Source organism: Aegilops tauschii, chromosome 6, assembly GCF_002575655.3.
Source record: "Aegilops tauschii subsp. strangulata cultivar AL8/78 chromosome 6, Aet v6.0, whole genome shotgun sequence".
NCBI lineage: Eukaryota > Viridiplantae > Streptophyta > Magnoliopsida > Poales > Poaceae > Aegilops > Aegilops tauschii.
In genome coordinates this window covers 152,934,802-152,954,016 of record NC_053040.3, presented here as the reverse complement: position 1 = coordinate 152,954,016, position 19,215 = coordinate 152,934,802, and the positions used below count along the sequence as shown (strand labels likewise).

The following is a 19,215-nucleotide window of genomic DNA, read 5'->3' as shown; positions in this document are numbered from 1 at the left end:
TCCTCCTGTCACAAGCTACTAAACAATATACTTCCACATTCTATGTCACATGAGATCAAAACGTGGAGGGGCAATTGTTTGATAATCGAATTCAACTAATCAAACTCATATTCTGTGGGCCGATTAATCATCATCGTTCCATTTTTCGTCCTTGCACCTCCATGACTTCGTCCTCGGTATCTGAACACGCATAACACATCCATTTGAGGTAGTAGTCATGTCTCGCATGTGGACTTAGGGAATTCACTAAGAGCAAGTTCACCTCATGTTCAATGGCGCGTGCACGAGCTGTTGTGGTAGGTTCACTCGATGGTTGGGGAGCTGTGCAGTATCCATGGGATGACCGTAGGTCGTTTGATAATCGAATTGAATTAATCAAATTCTTATTCCGCGGGCCGATTAACCATCACCGCTCCATTTTTCCAAGCACACAAACGAAGGTAATGTCCTCCGCATGCTCCCGCCGCGCGCTAATGGCCACCCGTACGGAAGCTGGGCACCCTAATTTGGGCAGAGCGGCAACCGACGGCCAGGCGAGGCCCTCTCATGGCCGCTCGCGCGCCCTACAAAACGCGGCGCCGCGCCACCCCACCCTCTCCCAGGCCTTCCAGAGAGCGACCGAGCCGCCCTCCCCCCACCGCCCCGCTCCCACCACCGGAATAAACCGCGCCTCGCCGGCCGACCTCTCCTCCTCGACCGCCTAGCCGCTTGCTGTTTGTTTCTTTTGCGCAGGCCCCGTGCAACCGTACCGTACCCGCGAGGAGAGAGAGGCAGAAGCCATGGAGATGAAGAAGATCGCCTGCGCCGTGCTGATCGCCCTGGTGGCCTCCGCCTCCCTGGTCGCGGCGACCGCCCCGGCCACCGAGGCGCCGGCCGAGTCCCCCGGCGCGACCGGCGCGGCTGCCGGCGCCGCGGCCGGAGCGGCCGGAGCGACCGCCCCGGCCACCAGCGGCGCCTTCGCCGGCGCGCCCGGCGCCGCCGCGCTCCTCGTCTCCCTCGTCGCCTACTACCTGCACTGAGACGGGCCGGAGCTCGCGCTCCCACGTTCCCACGCGGCGCCACGCAGACGCGTCGGTTGATTCAATTTAATTTAATTTCAATTCACCGATCAACTAATGACCACTCTATGATGATTACACCACACATTATCGGTACTATGTAACTGCGCTTGTAATTCTTCTTTTCGACCCGTTTGGTAAACTCAACCCAATCCGCGTCTGTAACCCGTGGCTAATGGCGCCGTGTTATCATTTCATTCGAACAATTGAATGATATTTGTTGTGATTCTATTCTACCTGTTCGTGTTGCCTTGGTCTCTTCTTTCCTTTTTGTTTTGATGATATGACATCGGGTTCTTGATTGGCTTGTGGCAGTCGTGACGGTTGCCAACGGGCTTGTTTGGGTTGGAATCTTTGAGAAGATTATCGTTTTCGGAATCTATAGTCTTTGAGAAGATATATAAATTGATTGCCGTCAAGAGCAGGAAAATAATAGTAATTCGACAAAAACGGTCGTGGGAGAAGGTGCAGTGAGCACCATGATTCATGCCGCACAGACCAGTAGTGCCACGATTTTCACTAGTATTTCAACATGCCTTTATTAATTTCAATATTCACTACAAATAGATTGAAATGCCACAAAGGCAGTTGAGCAGTTCGTGATTAGCAGTTCCCCTATTCCTCCCATCCCCATCCTCCCTGATGATCCCCCCGCTCCACTAGTCGTATCTCCCTCTCCTCGCCTCCGCTCTCCTCGCCTCCGCTCTCCTCCCCTCTCTCCGGTCCTCGGCCGGCGGCCCCTCAAACCCTAGCCCCGAGCGCGAGCGCGGCGGAGATGGAGCAGCACGTGCTGGTGGCGCTCGCCCTCTCCTTCGTCGGCGGCCTCAGCACCTCCCTCGGTACGCGCCACCCCGCCACAGATTCTCTCCCCCCGAGCCCCAACTCGGCTGCTTGCCTGCCACCGTGCCGCCTGACTTGAGGATTTTCAGTGTTTGCGCGGCCTTTTCGGGGATAATTCTAGCATCTTCTTGTTCAGTCGTGTTATAGAATTATTAGAAAGAACCTAAGCAGTTTTGCAAAGTGACGGAGTTTTGTGCCGTGTTACATGAACCCAAGCAGGACAACTAGTCATCAATCGCCGCGGCCCAATATTCATCAGAATGCATAGATAGATGAAGCTAGTAGTCCAGGGGCCTGTCAGACTGATTTACAGAGCGCCAAAGCCAGTTCCACACTGAGGCTATTATGGCTTTCCTATCGTTTTTACGACGCTCAGATACAGGTAGTAACGGCAAACCGCAAACCTTGCTTGTTGGCCTAACACGGTTGCCCATTGCGCCTCCACGTCCTAGTTAGCAGTTTCTGACGCTTCTACTTGATATCCTGCGAGGATTCTTTGTGACCGCTTAAGCTGAGCTCGAGATTTGTGTCCTCAGGTGCGCTGCTTGTGATCGTCAACCCTTCCCCTGACCTTAAGAGGCTCGGCCTCCTCCAGGTCATCATCAACTGCCTCTTTTAAGTTATTGATTATCTGTCGTTTAGGTGAGTAGTAATGGTTGTCTGATCGTTCGTGCTCTATGTGTTGCTCATGCTGCATGCAGGGTTTTGCTGCTGGACTTATGTTGAGCATCTCGTTTCTAGACTTGGCACACAACGCACTCAACTCCATTGGCTTCTTGAAGGCCAATCTATGGGTGGGTTGGATCTTTCTTGAAGTTCTAGAATCTGTTTCATGAAATGAAATTTCAGTCTATCTCAGATAACACATTGCGGTATTTTGCAGTTTTTTGCAGGAGTTCTTTTCTTTGGGTTCGTTGTCAAGTTTATTCCAGAGCCAACCTTTGTGCCAACAACTGATGCAAGCAAGAAAAAGGTTGGAATGAACAATCCTCGGGGATGTTTCCAGCATCATTCATATCAAATCTGTTTTCTAACCAAAATAAGTGGGCTGAATAGAAGTTGGTTTTCTTTTGTGGAAAGCAGACTGATGATGACGGGTCGGGCAAAGATATGATGAAAAAACATCGCCGGCAAGTCTTATTCAGTGGCATCATTACTGCTGTTGGTAAGTTACTGCCTCTGTTTTTATATACTCAGCATATTAGCTTTGACTGAAGTCAAACATTCATCACAATCATTTGACTTTGTACTTATTCTGAGCTGCAGGAATTAGCTTGCACAATTTTCCTGAGGGAATGGCGGTATTTCTTGGATCCGTGAAGGTAATGCCATCGTGTATTCATCTCAGTGTAGTGGCATCATTGATTTGCTAAGAGGACGTTTTGCACCTTGCATTTTGTTACAGTAGAAAAATTGCTGGAGCATAGCTTGGTTGTTTTGGTTTTCGAAGAGTTCATGCACCTTTATTATTATTATTTATAGCTTGCACTAATTATATTCGGTTATAACAAAAATGCAGGGTCTTCGCGTGGGAGTTAACTTGGCTTTCGCTATTGCTTTACATAACATACCTGAGGTATATAAATCAACCTATCAGCCTTTCTGGTTAAGTAGCCTAAGAATTCTTGTATGCAGTTATAATTGCATCATTGGCACTTAGGATAGCCCTTGGGGTGCTCTTTGTAAGAAGATTCAACTGCCATAAAAAAAATTGTTTGTTATACTGCACCAGGAAGTCAATATATAGGTTTGATATATGAAAGCCTAATCTCATGGCAAACTAATTCATGACAAGACAAGAGGGCCATGATGAATCTTAACTCATTTGCAGTGCTTGTTTTGCCATGAAGTTTCGAGTATTTTGATATTTGCTAGGTCTCCGCACTATCCAAATTCTATATTTTTCCTTTTGATCTGTGTAGTTCAGTTTGATTCTTAGTGACCATACTAGAATTAGTTGGTATCAAACATATCATTACGTACAAGGGAGAGTTTGCAAATTGTGTTAGCAGGATCTATTATTTTGAAACAAATTACTACACAGAAAATTAAATAATTCCATTTTATGAAGAGAAATTAAAAAGAAGCTATAGTTCTACAAAATCATACTCCCTCCGTGCCAAAATAAGTGTTGCTGATTTAGTACAAAATTGTACTAAATCAGTTACTTATTTTGGGACGGAGGGAGCATATCCGAGACTCCTGACAGTCTGACATGTTGCCAATTTCCTTTTTGATCTACTATCCTAACTAGTTGACACTTTTTACCTTCTCAGGGGGTTGCTGTAGCTCTGCCACTCTATTTTGCTACCAAAAGGTACCTGTTTTCCCCATGTAGAGATGAATAATTAGTGAAGTTTGTAGTTCACACCAGCTTTCACAAATGAGTCTTGAGTCCACTACCGCAAATGCTATGAATTATTGGTTTTCTGTAGCCAAATGTTATAAGTTGGTTACACAAAAATAAGTCATGCTTGTTATGCATTATTATTAAATGACATACAATCTAAGAACTTCTCAAATGTGGTGAGCCGCGCTGATCTTGGCTATGTGAGCTTTATCTGTTCCTCCAGTCTTAAAGGGCAATTGGATTCCAAAGCACCTACAAAGCATGACAATGTTTGAAATGATTGTACTTTAGAAAGAAGGGAAATTAGAATTTGCATTTATAGCTCAATATTTCCTTTTATTCCTAGTGTAATTATTGGACTTACTTTTTTGCAGCTGATAATGTTTCTCTGTGTTTCCTTCTTTCTTGCATATAAAAGCAAATGGCAAGCATTTAAATATGCAACACTCTCTGGTTTGGCTGAGCCACTAGGAGTATTTTTTGTAGGTATGCTATTTTTGTGAGCCTTTCTCGAAGATTATTCTTTAATAACCTGTCGACCACTGATGCAAATGTAATTATTGCAGCTGTCTTGTTTCCGAGCAACTTAAATCCTGAAATTCTTGAAGGCCTACTTGCATCAGGTTAGTCTGTTGGTAGAGCTAAAACGTGATATTTCATGCTTAGTACTTTGTTGACTTCCCATTTGTCTTTACGCAGTTGGTGGTGTTATGGCTTTCCTCACTTTGCATGAGTTGTTACCTCTAGCATTTGACTATGCTGGCCAGAAGCAAGCTGTCAAAGCAGTCTTTGTTGGCATGGCCGTCATGTCTGCGAGGTTTGTTGATGTTTCTGAACAAAGGGCTTGTCTGTATAGTTCTGAAGCACTTCTACTGTGATTTGAGAAAAAACAACTAATATCTATGTAGAGGGTGGTAATTGAGTTCTTGTATTCTAGTTGATAGTATCGTAGCAGATTGACATCATATGCTGTTGGCAGTGAGTGCATCATAGAGAAAATGAGTAAATGACTTATGTTCTATCATCTATAGGGTGTTTATGGCATGAAGGTTGCATTAGTATAATAATATGTTTGCAGCAGTGTTTGACAATAGGCTTAAACATACCGGTCCCTTTACCCAAACATGGCATAATAATATGTTTGCAGCAGTGTTTGGCAATAGCCTTAAACATACTGCTCCCTTCACCCAAGCAAAAATATGGATCTGAGTAAATTTGGTCAGCAGCCATATGCATTAATGTAATCATCAATAGTCATTAGCCAAATGCATCCGTGTTATACCCATATTCGCACAATTCTAACCTGTCATACGCATTTTCACAGTACAAATGCATAACCCACATTCCTTCACACTTCACAGCACATGCTAATTTTGTCACAATTGCTTTTCATTATTACGTTGTTATACACAGCCCCATGCCTTGAAAGCAGAGGATATTGTTATATTTTTGGAAAATAAGCAGCACACATTATTCTTTTCTCTACATACCTAATTTGCGATTCCACATTGGCAGCTTGTATTTCCTGGAGATCAGCCTACCGAAGGAGATCAGCTTGTAACATATGACTGCACCACTGCAACTATACCAGGTGTTCATAGTGTCTTCTGAAGCCCGAGAACTTTGCCACACATCAACCTTTCTTTGCGCTCTGAAGGCAAGGACCAAGAAACACGATGGGATTGCGTTGGCCATGTGTAGCATACACTATTACTCCTGGTCATTGTGTCTGACCGTTGTTTACTAGGAAATATAGCAGTGTGGCGACCCATATGCGGTGGCTGGACATCCCTCATTTTGTTGTTTAAGAGAACCATATGGGGTGAAAGATACAACCGTTGGGTTTGTTGTCCAGTAAGAGGATGCAACTAGAACTGATTTGTGGCATTTTCGCCGGCCGATTTGACACTTGTTAAATACCTGCTCACAATCATGGCTCCAGACTGCAGTTGGTCCTGTTAACCCTTTTGATTGTGTTGAAAATTTATACATCTTCAATTTCTTTTCTCTTGCCATATAGAGTATTTAAAAGCAATCTTGCTTTGGAGTACTGTTTCCAACTGGCTTGTTGAAATGATGTTGTGTTTGCCTGCTAGAATTTCTAGACTGAGTCTACTTAGATTATGATTTCATCCAAAGGTAGGTGCAGAGAAATTAGTAACTGTACTTGAAGAATCAATCGCCTTCACCAAATTCTCTCTTGCCGTGATTGTTTTGCTGTCGTTCACGAGATGTTGCACATGACCATTGTGGTTAGTTACAGCTCATAACACGACACTGATCGTATCAGATTATTATTACAAACTTGGAGATGAGGAAAGTCCATCAAGCTGAGCATGGGACATTCCCAGGAATATGTGTTGGCCAAATTGTTCAAAGTTTCAAACAACCTAGCAGGATGGCTACCTGGAGGTGCTGCATTACATGGGAACATGGCTTGCTGGATTCAAGCAAGCATGCGGCACATTACTGACACAGGTCCTCAATTTTGATTTCTTAGCTCAAATTTTCATATCAACAAAACTCACTGCGACTTGCCAGCTGGAGAACCTTCTCTGGTTGTGGCTTCCAGCAAAGTTTCCACAGGATTGAAGGAAAGGAGAACTGTATATGTTCAGGCAATCTGGGCTACACAAAATTTGCTTTGGGAAACTTCTATCGACATCGCAAAGACGATGGCACTATCCCTAACAGTGCAAATGCTCAGTAAATCAGATTAAGGCTGACAGATCAAATAACAGACACCTCGATAGTTTAATTTCTGTGCCCAACCCCAAAGTGAAATCGTCTTGCTTGTTTGTCGTTGAAAGCGTATTCAAGTCTCAAAGGTCCCAGCGGGGAGTCCACACGGATGCCAACACCATACCCGTAACCGCTTCCTGGCTTCCCACGCGCTCCTGCTGGGTCACCTAAAAAAACAAAACGACGAGAGATTGCGCAAATGAGAAGAGGAGCTGATACATCAAAATTGCTCTACAAAATCTGGAGGTGGAACCCCTGTCAGGCCTATTCCAGCAGCAGCAAAATCTTCTAACTAGAATAAGGGCCAAAAGCAATAGTTTTCTTCATTCTGAATCTGAATTAGAGATAGGCCTCGTTTGATAGTAAAGTATTTTCTAAGTATTTTAAGAATACTACAGTTTTTGAGATCACCATATTTTTATTTACAATGAGCTGTTTGGTTGCCCCTAACAACTGTGGTTTTACTACTATAGTATTGGGAAAACTGTAGTTTTTTCTCTGCATAAAGAAAAGAACCCCAGACCTCTTTTTAAAAAACAGAGCTGCTGAGTGCTTAAACACAACGGCTAGGCAGCAAAATTTGCAGCGTTGTGGGGCAACAGCCAAACAGGTTCTATGTATTGTCAATACTCCAAAATACTCGGTTTTGGTAAAACCATGGTTTCTCATACCTACACTGAAAATTACTGCAGTTTTTGATACTTTGGTTTATATAGTACTTTGCTATCAAACACAGAATTTGAGTACAACATGACTTACCAGGAACTGTTGGACCAGAGCCAAGATCACTACCATAGTCACCAAATACCACACCTTCCAACGGACCAAACTACACAAAAAATGACAACTGTGAGTAATCAAAGCAGGCTGATTTTTTTCTTTAATGCAAATCATACGGCAAGCATAACATGCATCAGAGTAGCACAAAAACTAGTCAAATGCATTTGATGTCACGGCAGGTAGCAATCATGAATAGTCCACGATTAAAGTACTAATGTTCCAGCCATGAAATCATGTATGACAAGTAACAAATCATTGGATCATTAACACTAGTACAGAAATAATTCAAAATAGTTTGTCATTGGCAAGTAACAAATCATTGGGTATTCAAAATAGTACCCTCCTATGCGTGGCTAAGAAGAGCCATGCATGCACAGGTACCAGGTCGCACGCATGCATAATGCAGTTAATATGTGTCCAACATGGATTGGAGATGTTACACTGAACTGCATGTGTATTTTTTTTTGTCTCAAACAAAATAATCGATTTACTGTTATATTCTTAAATACGAGCAACTAAGACTTCATCCTAAAATTGCAAACTAATTCAAATACTACACTTTTAGTTTTTTCTTGGATATGTGTGCATTGATGTTGCTGACTAGGTCCTTATGAGAATAGCATATGGTTGTGTGCATTTTATCTAGAGGTGTTTCATGTGAATGTTCAGTTTAAACAAATAACTTAATATTGCGAACAAGAGAGGCAAGGCTTACCAAGCGGCAAGAGACTTCACCACTACCAACTGCATATGAGCGGCCAGAACCAACAGCACCTTCTTCATATCCTCTTACACTGTTTGTCCCACCAATTGCAAATGCTTCATGAGGCGAAAAGTTTCCCTCCACATGACCTCCAGAAGCACTGGATCATAGAAGAAAATGATATATTAGGTAACATAACAACAAAAATGTAAGTCCACTGTGTGCAGACCTCCAGGTTAAACTGATGTTTTCACTATTGGTATGGCATGGCATGCCTAAAACATACCTTAGAAGAAGTCGGGCAGGACCAATTTCATAGCTCTGCCTCAAACGGGCTGTCACTCTGTTGAAACTAAGCCACTCTGGAAGAATGGGCAGACCTTGCTCGACGTTGAAAACGAACTGGAAGCAGTAACAACAGTAGGATATAAGAAATTGTCACAGCAAGATTAGAAAATAGTAAAATGCAGAGGATAAATACTAACCATTGTAGAGCTCTGATCTCCAGAGTCTGTGTAGACACTTTCAAGCTTAGCAAGTAATGTATCATCATAAGGATTTCCGCTGCATTTTCATGACAGGACTATCACATTTCGAATAGTAACTTAATCTGACAACTGTATTCATGATGTACACTGTTATGTACTCCCTCCGTCCCTAAATATAAGTCTTCTTAGAGATTTCTATATGAAGTACATATGAATGTATATAGACGTATTTAGAGTGTAGATTCACTCATTTTGCTCCGTATGTAGTCCATATTAGAATCTCTAAAAAGACTTATATTTAGGAACGGAGGGAGTATATACTTGTGACAAACTAAAGTTGAATGAGAAATCAGGATTTGAGACCTTGCAGTTAATTGGCTGTTATAAAAATCTCTGATCATAGGATTGCCTTTGTCATCACGAGCACCAGCATGCTGCATAGAAAGTGTCAACAGAAAGCAGTTAGGCTATTTTTATGGAGAGGTAAGCAAAGAAAACAGTAATGCATATTTATACGGTTCAATCAACAAAGTTAGTACCAACATCACATGAGTACACGACTATGTCTGCTTTAGACTTCTGCTACAACTATTAATACAACTATATAGGCGTACATGCAGGGGAAAAGGTGAATCGATTACTACAACTCTTATTCACGTGTTTACCTGAAATATCAATCCAAGAGTACCACTCCATTTAGGCCTGAAAGGTCGACTATATTCAATGCCAGCAGTTACCCGTCCAATTGTAATAGGACTATGGTCAGGATGCTCCCCACCATGGATAAGTGTTCCAGGGGTCCTAGAGTTCTGACAAGGAAAACTATCGTAAGCGCATGCACATGATTCACAGCTGATTGAATCATCGAACTGTGATGATATCATACTAAAGGAAAATACCTGAACCATGACAGTTCTGGAAGTCCTCTTATTGTCACCGTCAATCCAAGGGTCAGTGTAGTTTAAACGAAATATAGAATCTATTTGGCCCCTCTCTAGTGAGAGATTCAACTTCTTGTTCCTCCCAAAAACATTCCGCTGAGAATATGCAAAGCTGTTTAAAAACTCCAGTGTGAGGTAAAAAAAAAGATTTAGAACTTCCTAGTTTAACCAGGCAGGTATAAGATAAATAACAAAATTAAAAGCAACATCTAAAATTGCCAGTTCTAAAGTCATGCTTGGGTTTTGGAGGGTCATCTTAACTTTAGCCCTACAATGTGATGGCGGGGCTTGAGAATAGCTCATATCATGAGCACGAGCCCCTTTCTAACTGATACATTTTAAGCCTATACTTAATTATCAACAGGTTATATGTCAGGTTGCTTCTTGGAATTGTTATTGTTATTTTAGAAAGGCTCGAAGCTCAGTTGGAGCTAAGAACGATTATATCTTCAAAATATTACCATGGCAATATTATTACATAATTAAACAAGCCACATTCCATCCCAGAGGAAATAAGATAGTATTTACTGAGGAATCTACTGACCTGCCTATTAATCCAGAAAGAGGCCCATTCGTTATCCTGCACAGAAAATAGCATGATATATGTTAAGACAATTGTTTTGTATATATGCTACATATGGTATTCGAAATCCAGTACATAACAAACTACCTCAGTGCCTCACTGGTTAAGAAACATACACTATGAAAGCATACAATTCACTCAACGGGGTTCACTAAATAAACAGCACTAACCCACTCGAAATGCCACCACCAGCAGAGAAACCACCGGATTTGCGTTCAACAAGATTCATGACAAGATCCACCTTATTAGAATCTGCACAAGACAATAGATAAGAGCACAGGTACTTGAGAAAGACCAGCTTCAAGAAAATGGGAATTATAAATTAGCTTCACCTCCCACAGGCTGCGGAATTATTGTGACATCCTCCATAATTCCCATAGTGAGTATTGTTTCAACATCTCTTTTCACCTGTGCTCTATTGTATGCCTATTTTCATCATTAATAAGATAGGTAAGATGTCCATTACAGCATCAAGGCTAGAGGACAGCAGTTTCAAATTGACATCAAACCAAGCCTACATACATAAAAACTATACAAGCATGATCCGATTCCAACCACATTTGGTATATTGTTGACATCCTTTTAACAATAGTACTTGTAGTTTTGGTCATGGTATTTGCATAGCAACTTCCACACCACACTAAAAATACTTAAACGTACATCACCATATACCTATACCCAAGTGTGAAATGAGAAATGTTCATAAAATCATGCCATTTAAAATTGTGCAACGAGGACATAATCAAAATAAACATTCATGGATATCATCAATAATACGTCCAAAGTAGATTAAAATACAAATAGAGCAAGTAACTTCTAAAATGCTCTGACCTGACCCTTCTTGGTGGTAAGCTGCTGAAGTATGGTCTCTGGTTTTGTTTTCCCGATAGTTGGTTCACCACTAAAGATAGAGAGATGGAAAGAGAAAGAAGATACAAATGATCAGAGTAATACATGGCCATAAAACACTAATCAGCAAAGAGGATCTCACTAAGTCAAGCTATGATTCTCACGTTCTTCTATCTAGAAAGCGAATATTGATATTATTAACCTCAGCTTCAGAAACTTGCAGCCTTAGAATTCCTCCAGAAAGGATTTCAGCATACGAAACCTGAAATAAAATCAAGTGCCTTCATTGATTTACCATTATGTAGCAATAAAATATTATTTTACTAGCTAAAATTGTAAATAATATTACTTTTTACCAAAAAATGGTAGGCACCTAAATGTTTGCTAGACACAACTAACATGTTAGCAACTCCCACACATTCAATTTTTTTCTCGCATCACGTTTCTAGTTTGTTACAATTAAGAACATGTAGAATCAAAAGCATAGCGTGACAATTATGTTCAGGATGATAACAAGAGCAGCAACCTTTTCTTAATTAATGCCAAGGGGGATAAGACTCCGTTGAATATGGAATGGGGGGATGAGCGCGATCCTGAGTCTGATACTAATGAATATACTCTGGTGAATCCAGGAAGAAAAGAACGAGGAAACCTACGGTGAATGTCAATAGACCTATCACTAGGAGTCAAAAGAATAAGGATGCGTCCTTGAATAAAATAGGTAACCTTGTTCAGCCTCCTAACAAGGTTACCAGGGGGAGGAAAACACTACGGTTATTAAATGAGTGGTGTATTTTGGAATTGTAGGGGGGCAGGGAAAAAAGGGATGTCCACCTGCCTCTCCGATCTCATTAAGGACTACTCCCTTGATTTCTTGGCGTTACAAGAAACTATGAAAAAGAATTTTCATAATAGTTATTTTAGAAAAGTTGACCCCTATGATCTCTTCACTTGGCGTTGGGTCCCCTCGATAGGTAAGTCTGGTGGTATCCTTTGTGGGATAAAAAAAGAGAAATTTGAGGTTGTTTCCTGGAAAGTGGGTAAGTTCATCTTACAAGCCACTGTGCATGATGTTGAAAAAGATGTAGTCTGGGCCCTTTTGGTAGTATATGGAGCGGCTCAAGAGGATTTCCTTGTCGAAATGGCTTCCTTCTGCTCCCATATTGACATCCCCTATGTTATAGGTGGTGACTTCAATATCCTGAGAGGGGGAGATGATAAGAACAAAGATATGAGACGTAATCCATATGTTGATAAGTTCAACTCTGTGATCAATGCTTTTAACCTTAGAGAGATCCATCTGACCGGTGGTAAGTATACCTGGTCAAACCATCAAGCACATCCTACTCTTGAAAAGTTGGATAGGGTGCTTATGAGTTATGCTTGGGAGGATTTATTCCCCTTGGTGTCGGTTCGAAAACTTGTAAGAGACATTTCTGACCATAACCCCCTTTTGCTTTCCCTGAAAGCTGATAGACCCGAATCCCCTAAGAAAAAAGAATTCCATCCTGGTGACGGCTGAGCAATGAGCTTTTCTTGCCTAGAGCCAGAGAAATTTGGGAGCAGCCTGTTAATTCGAACGACCCCATATACATCCTTAATATCAAACTGAAAAGATTCAAGAGATATTTTAAAGGATGGGGGTCTCATATCTTTGGCCACGAGAGAAAAAGGAAGAAGGAAATTCGTAAAGAACTTGAGGAGATCGAAAAGATAGAGGAAGAAGGTACTATTGATGCAGAGATGTGCTGCCGTAGGGCCTCCCTTTTGGCTGAGCTCAATGTGATCCTCACCAATGAAGAACTCTTTAGACTTCAACAATCTAGGGAGAGGTGGCTTCTGAAGGGTGATCAAAATACTGCATATTATCATCGTATTGCTAATGGCAGAAAACATAAGAAGACTATTCAATCCTTTACCAACGGTGAAAATGTGATTGAGGGCACCAAAAACCTTCTTAATCACGCTACCGCCTATCATAAAGAGCTGTTTGGGGCAGCTCCAGGCAACCTTTTTCACCTTTCCCCTGACACCTGGGGAGATCATGAGAAACTTAATAATGAAGATAATGAGTTTCTGACCCGTCCTTTCTCTGAGGAAGAGGTCAAGGTAGCCTTGTTCGGTATGGAGAGTAATAGGGCTCCTGGTCCTGATAACATTCCAGCAGAGTTTTATAAATCTTGCTGGGACTTTGTGAAGCTGGATATCATGCGTATCTTTGAGGCTTTCCATGCGGGAAAACTGGATGTAGCCCGTCTGAACTATGGTGTGATCACCCTGATTCCTAAGATGGTGGGGGCCAAAAAGATCCAACAATTCCGTCCTATATGCCTTCTCCGTTGTCCCTATAAACTGATTACAAAGGTGCTGGATAACCGTGTAGCTATCTACGCGGATAAATTGATCAGCCGTCACCAGAATGCTTTTATAAAAAACAGAAATATTATGGATGGAATTTTGTCTTTGCATGAGGTGCTGCACCATACTCATGTTAAGAAAAAGGTTGGGGTGGTTTTGAAACTAGACTTTGGAAAAGCCTGCGACAAAATTAATTGGGACTTCTTGTTGGAGTGTCATAGGATGAGGGGCTTTAATGATAAGTGGTGTGAGTGGATTAACAAAATCCTGAACAATGGCACGGTTAGCATCAAGCTGAATAATGAGACCGGGCCATATTTTATGAGCCACAAAGGGGTTCGTCAAGGTGACCCCCACTCACCTTTCTTGTTTAACCTTGCCGTTGAGTGCCTTTGGAAAATGATCTTTAATGCTCAAAAAGAAAAGTTGATTACTGGTCTAGCCCCTGATCTGATTGAGGGTGGTGTAGCTGTGTTGCAATATGCGGATGATACGGTGATATGTTTTGAGCATGACACCTCTGCTGCAGTGAACCTCAAACTGCTCCTATATATGTTTGAGCTCATGTCGGGCCTTAAAATCAATTATCTTAAGAGTGAAATCTTGTGTGTGGGAGGTGACAACAGCATCCTAGATTACTATGCGGAGCTCTTTAATTGCCAAATAGGGCATTTTCCTATGCGATACCTTGGGGTACCAGTCAGTTTTTCCTCTCTTAGATGCCTTGAGTGGATCTTTGTTGATGAAAAATTTGGCAAATGCTGTGAGTCCTGGATAGGTAACGCTGCTTCCTCGGGTGGAAGACTCACCTTATTGAATTCCTCCCTTTCTAGCATAGTGTATTATTATATGGCAATGTTTCTTCTCCCTAAAACTTTCATTGAGAAACTGGACAAACGCAGACGTCGTTTTTTCTGGCAAAGTATGGGGGGGCGCAAGAGATATCACTTGGTTCGTTGGAGTAGAGTTCGCCGCTCTAAGGACAAAGATGGCCTGGGGGTGAAAGGCTTGCGTAAACAAAATATCAACCTCCTTGTTAAATGGTGGTGGAAACTCGATACCCAAGAGGGGCTTTGGCAAGATATTGTTAAAGCCAAATATCTGAAAAGGGACACGGTCGCCACGGTGAAGAGTAAATTTAATGACTCTCCTATTTGGAAAGACATTATGAAAGTGAAAGAATATTACATGCGTGGCAGGATAATCCACATCAAGTCTGGGAATGTGGCTAGAGTCTGGGAGGACTCCTTGAATGGGCTGCCCCCTATGTGCATCCAATACCCTCAATTATTTAGCATATGTACTATGCCTGAGATCACGGTTGATAAGTTGAGGGGGGTGGGGGTAGGTGATATGTTTCGCAGGAGACTAAACCCCCCTCTTGATGATATGTGGAATGCTATGCGTGCGGCTGTGCTGAATATTCCCTCCTCAGCAGAGCCTGACCAGGTTGGCTGGGCTCCTGGACCTAACCGTCGATTTACTACGAAATCCATGTACAAGATGCTTGAAAGCAATCTAGCAGGGTGCGATTTCCAGTGGATATGGAAATCCAAAGTCCCCCTAAAATCAAAATCTTTCTATGGCAGTTGTTCCAGGATGCTATTTTGACTAGAGATGTTATGAAGCGTCGAAAGTGGCCTGGCAATGCTAAATGTTCATTTTGTGCTGAACGGGAGACTTCCCAGCACCTCTTTTTCCTTTGCCCAGTTTCAAGAATTATCTGGCGCTCGGTGGGGGCGGTCCTGGGCACCGGCCTATGTCCCAACAACTTATGGCAATATTATTCATGGTGCTATATATATCTTCCTGATGGTGCTAAGTTCTATACTTTTGGGCTAGCTGCTGTTTGCTGGGCTATATGGAACAGCCGCAACAGGGCCACCTTTGAGTTTAAACTGCCTAAAACCCCTTTTGAGATCGTTTTCTCCGCATGTGTCTTCATCACCTATTGGGCAGGTCTCTTGAAAGGACCGGACTGTGAGGCAATGGAGCGGGGGGCGCAGATGTTGAGGAGCAGCACAAGCAACATGATGATGATCTGCGCTGCTGCGACGGAGGATTCGGCAACGACCTGAAGATCGGCTTCAGCTTCATGCATCTCTCCGTCTCCGGCTACTTGTCCAGGAGGATGTGCTGTTTTGTTTTACTCCTGCGCGAGTGTGTGACCTGTGGGGGTCTTGTATTTTGCAAAGTTTGATGCTGGAGTTGTTGGTCCTTGTGAGATATAGGTGTCGCCGGGTTTTCGCCCCATAGCAGGTGTCCCGTAGGAGAGTTCCTGTGGTGGGTTTCCCGGCGATGCGTTGAACTCGCTTTCCCCTTTCCCGCTTCCTTCTAGTTTCTGCTCTGGGACTATGTATTTCCGTTATTCAGTTAAAGGAAAGGGGTTATGCCCGGTTAAAAAAAAAAAGGAAGTAACAAACAACAGGTAAAACAGAACGATGTTGTATGCCCTACCAATTTGGAACTGGTGACAGGTGAGATGTAAATGATGGCAAGTGCATTACAAAAACAGAAATTGACAACTCAAGTCCTGTGGAACTAGAAGGCCAAGAATATATAAAGCATATACACTTGTTCCTTAAGACAAGTGCAGCAGATGCCTATTGTTCAGCAATGTTCTCAAACAAATTGCAATACATCACCAAATAGAAGAAAACAAAAAATTATGCACAATGGTAGAATATGAATATATATTAATTGCTTTCCCCACCTACCATGCCAGTAAGACCGCGCTCCTGATACCATCCGTTAATGGACTTAATCACTTGATCTAAATGTCTTATGTTGATTATTTTCCCTGCATAATGCAACACCAATCATAGGTCTCAAGAACAAATCTTAGAAGCTAATAATAATAGACTAATATTAAAAAATCCTTTCTCTTTCTTTTAGAGAAATAATATTGAAGAAACACGCAGGAGGAACTACATGTTCTGTTAAAGAAGAGATATACGCCCCACACTAAAATGGAGAGGACTTGAACCAAGGCTGTAGAATTGTACACTCTCCCACCAAACTGAGGCCCACTCAGTTCCTAATTCAGTAGTTTTACATCATTTCTCTATAAAGAAAGGATACTGAGAGATTATGTCACTGTAGATGGACCTATTTTACCATAGATTCCTATGCAGTGTAGAAAAACAGGCTTTAAGATTAAAACTAAACCAACAACAAGAACCATGTGAGTCCACATAAAAGGCGTGCTTTATTTGCCATGTCGCTTTTGCATTGTAACTGTCGCATAATTATGCTGCACCACAATCTATTGGCATCATAATAGGAGCAAAACGGTGATAATTTTTCAATGCAGGCCTCATTTTAGACCAGTGTTACATCAGATAAAATAGGCATGGTAGGGGTAATTCTCTTATGCATTCTAGATATCTCTGTGCCAGACAAATTTACATACTTAAATGGCCTAAAGCTAACATGCAGTGTTGGTTCATGTAGCATTGTGCAAAGTAAATCAATACACTTAGTTACACAAATGAATAATCATATCTAACGTAACAGACTCTTAAACATGAGAACAAGTACCATGGCGGTCGCGAAATGAGTCATCTAGGAACTTGGAAGGCAGCATGTTGGCACCCTCACAGACCAGCCCGTGGAAGTCCTGGTTCGGCTCCACCTAAACAACAGAACATCCCAAATTTCGCAACCTTCAACTCCAAAAATAAGCCATGGGAAAGGGATTGGGGAACAGGCAAAATCCTGACCTCAAAGACGAGGCGAATGCCGTCGCGGGTGTCGACAGCAACGGGCATGCAGGAGCGGAAGAGGCCGCTCTCCACCACGCGGTGCACATCCTCCTGCACCTCCCTCACCGTAAGCGCCGCGTTGGGGCGGCACGCTCGCAGGGCCCCGGCGGCCGCCTCCTCCAGCTCGGGCCTCTCCAGGGGCTCCCCGTCCTTTCCGCGCACCGCCACCTCGCTGATTAGAACCCGCTCCTCGCCCCCGGCCCCGCCGCCGTCCTTCCCGTGCCTCCGCGGCAAGGGCGCGGTCGGACTCTCGGCCCGCGCGGCTGGGACGCGGGGGAACGACGCGGCGACGCGGCGGGCCGCGGCGTCGATGGCCCGGCCGATGTGCGCGAACGGGGGGAGCGCGGCGGAGAGCAGGGCATGCGCCGGGGCAGGGGCCGGGGAGGCGCGCGGGAGCTTGACGCCGGAGGAGATGAAGCGGACGCCGTCTCGACGAGGCCCCATGGCCGCCGCGCCGGACGTGTGGACTACGGTGGCGGGGTTCGGCGGTGGGATAGGGTTTAGGGTTTTGGTGACGAGGCGGGGGAGGCCGCGAGGGTTTCGCCCGCCATGGCTGATCGGGGGACGGAGGCGTAGTGGCGGCGACTGGCGAGCTGTGCTCCGGAGTGGACGGTTTGCTGATGGTGCAACGGCAGCCGTTCGATGTCCTCCTGTGATCCGTTCGGTGAAGCCTGTGCGTGCATCTGATCCGTTGGCTGGTTTTTATTTTTTTGAAATAAACATGTACTTTATTTATTAGAAATAATTGTTACCTCGTCAATAAGTAAATGTACAATGTCCCTCACAGGCTCCTCAAACCAGTCAAGTAGTAACTGAAAATTTCGCTAGCCTAACAATTTCATGAGCCACCTTATTTGCTTCCCTATTACAATGTTTAAATCTAACAAGCGGAAAATCACAAGCTATGAAATAGCAATCATCGAACATTGCCGCCGCCGCCCCGCCGAATGTCCTCCATTTTCCATTGTTTCAATCACCTTCAGATTGTCAGAATTAAGACAAGACGATTGCAACCCGCCTTTTGTGCAAGGAATATGTCAACTCTAAGAGCCAAAGCTTCTGTTGTTAATACATCAGCACACCACTCAATCCTCCAGTTTCCACCAACAATGAATCTTCCATTATCATCTCTGAGAACAGCTCCAGCTGTGCCCCTAAGTAAATCATGGTCATAAGAGACATCAACATTAAGCTTAACAAAACCCATAGGAGGTCTTGTCCATCCTCCTGATTTAGTAGTTGCCTTAGGGGAGTGTGCATTAACATAGTTAGCCATTATAGCCCGGGGACCCATGAAAATTTGGTTTGCATCTTGAAACTTTCCTTCATGAACCAGTTTGCGTCTATCCCACCATAAGTACCAGGCTGTAACAGCGATCAGTTCACGTGCTTTTGGAGAACCCATTATCGCTAATTCTTGTTCTGGCACAAGTAGTAAGAATTCCAAACCCGCCTCTCCCGCATGATCAGTAGCACAAGCTTTATTGATCACCTCATGTAATCCTAACTTGCCCCATATCTCTTTTGCCTTTTGACACATGAATAAAACGTGTTTTGTATCTTCTGCCTCCTTTGAGCGTGATGGGCAATTGGGCGATGCTTTCATGTGCCTATTCGCAAGCGTAACACGGCATGGGAGGGTTCCATGCAAGGTACGCCAGATGAAAATTTTAACCTTTGCCGGACAAGATAATTTCCAAACCTTACCCCAAATAGGATTAGCCTTGATTCATCCCATACCATCATCATGTTGCAATTT

At 43.3% G+C, this 19,215-nt stretch overlaps 3 protein-coding genes across 4 annotated transcripts; 2 read left to right on the top strand and 1 right to left on the bottom strand.

The window, feature by feature from the left end:
* The first annotated feature begins 612 nt into the window (after window positions 1-612).
* On the top strand, window positions 613-1,294 carry LOC109765331 (uncharacterized). Its single transcript, XM_020324128.4, has one exon. The coding sequence runs from the start codon at window positions 780-782 to the stop codon at window positions 1,017-1,019; it is 240 nt and encodes a 79-aa protein (XP_020179717.1). The 5' UTR covers window positions 613-779; the 3' UTR covers window positions 1,020-1,294.
* A 320-nt stretch (window positions 1,295-1,614) lies between these two features.
* On the top strand, window positions 1,615-6,210 carry LOC109765330 (zinc transporter ZTP29). Of its 2 annotated transcripts, none has more exons than XM_020324127.3 (12): window positions 1,615-1,897; window positions 2,435-2,493; window positions 2,600-2,692; window positions 2,782-2,871; window positions 2,982-3,063; window positions 3,165-3,220; window positions 3,418-3,474; window positions 4,175-4,215; window positions 4,667-4,734; window positions 4,815-4,871; window positions 4,948-5,065; window positions 5,764-6,210. In XM_020324127.3, the coding sequence occupies exons 1-12, from the start codon at window positions 1,834-1,836 to the stop codon at window positions 5,807-5,809; spliced, it is 831 nt and encodes a 276-aa protein (XP_020179716.1). In that variant the 5' UTR covers window positions 1,615-1,833; the 3' UTR covers window positions 5,810-6,210. The 2 variants fall into 2 exon arrangements, with proteins under 2 accessions (XP_020179716.1, XP_040248177.1); XM_040392243.2 differs by having other exon boundaries at window positions 1,628-1,897; window positions 2,979-3,063.
* A 520-nt stretch (window positions 6,211-6,730) lies between these two features.
* LOC109765329 (outer envelope protein 80, chloroplastic) lies at window positions 6,731-18,088 on the bottom strand. The gene is made up of 16 exons (XM_020324126.4): window positions 17,415-18,088; window positions 17,233-17,326; window positions 16,410-16,492; window positions 11,499-11,596; window positions 11,317-11,386; window positions 10,818-10,911; window positions 10,656-10,737; window positions 10,447-10,482; window positions 9,861-10,014; window positions 9,627-9,770; window positions 9,325-9,395; window positions 8,959-9,037; window positions 8,760-8,875; window positions 8,486-8,633; window positions 7,750-7,819; window positions 6,731-7,157 (listed from the first exon to the last, which is right to left on the bottom strand). Exons 1-16 carry the CDS (start codon window positions 17,898-17,900, stop codon window positions 7,003-7,005), a joined length of 1,980 nt encoding a protein of 659 aa, XP_020179715.1. The 5' UTR covers window positions 17,901-18,088; the 3' UTR covers window positions 6,731-7,002.
* Between the last annotated feature and the right edge of the window lie 1,127 nt (window positions 18,089-19,215).

Coding starts and splice junctions, on each gene's coding strand:
- LOC109765331 (XM_020324128.4), top strand. CDS start 780: ATGGAGATGAAGAAGATCGCCTGCGCCGTGCTGATCGCCCTGGTGGCC.
- LOC109765329 (XM_020324126.4), bottom strand. CDS start 17,900: ATGGGGCCTCGTCGAGACGGCGTCCGCTTCATCTCCTCCGGCGTCAAG. Junction 9,771..9,860: donor CCAGAACTGTCATGGTTCAG/GTATTTTCCTTT, acceptor TTTCCTTGTCAG/AACTCTAGGACCCCTGGAAC. Junction 9,038..9,324: donor AACAGCCAATTAACTGCAAG/GTCTCAAATCCT, acceptor ATGAAAATGCAG/CGGAAATCCTTATGATGATA.
- LOC109765330 (XM_040392243.2), top strand. CDS start 1,834: ATGGAGCAGCACGTGCTGGTGGCGCTCGCCCTCTCCTTCGTCGGCGGC. Junction 4,216..4,666: donor CTCTATTTTGCTACCAAAAG/GTACCTGTTTTC, acceptor TGCATATAAAAG/CAAATGGCAAGCATTTAAAT. Junction 4,872..4,947: donor TGAAGGCCTACTTGCATCAG/GTTAGTCTGTTG, acceptor GTCTTTACGCAG/TTGGTGGTGTTATGGCTTTC.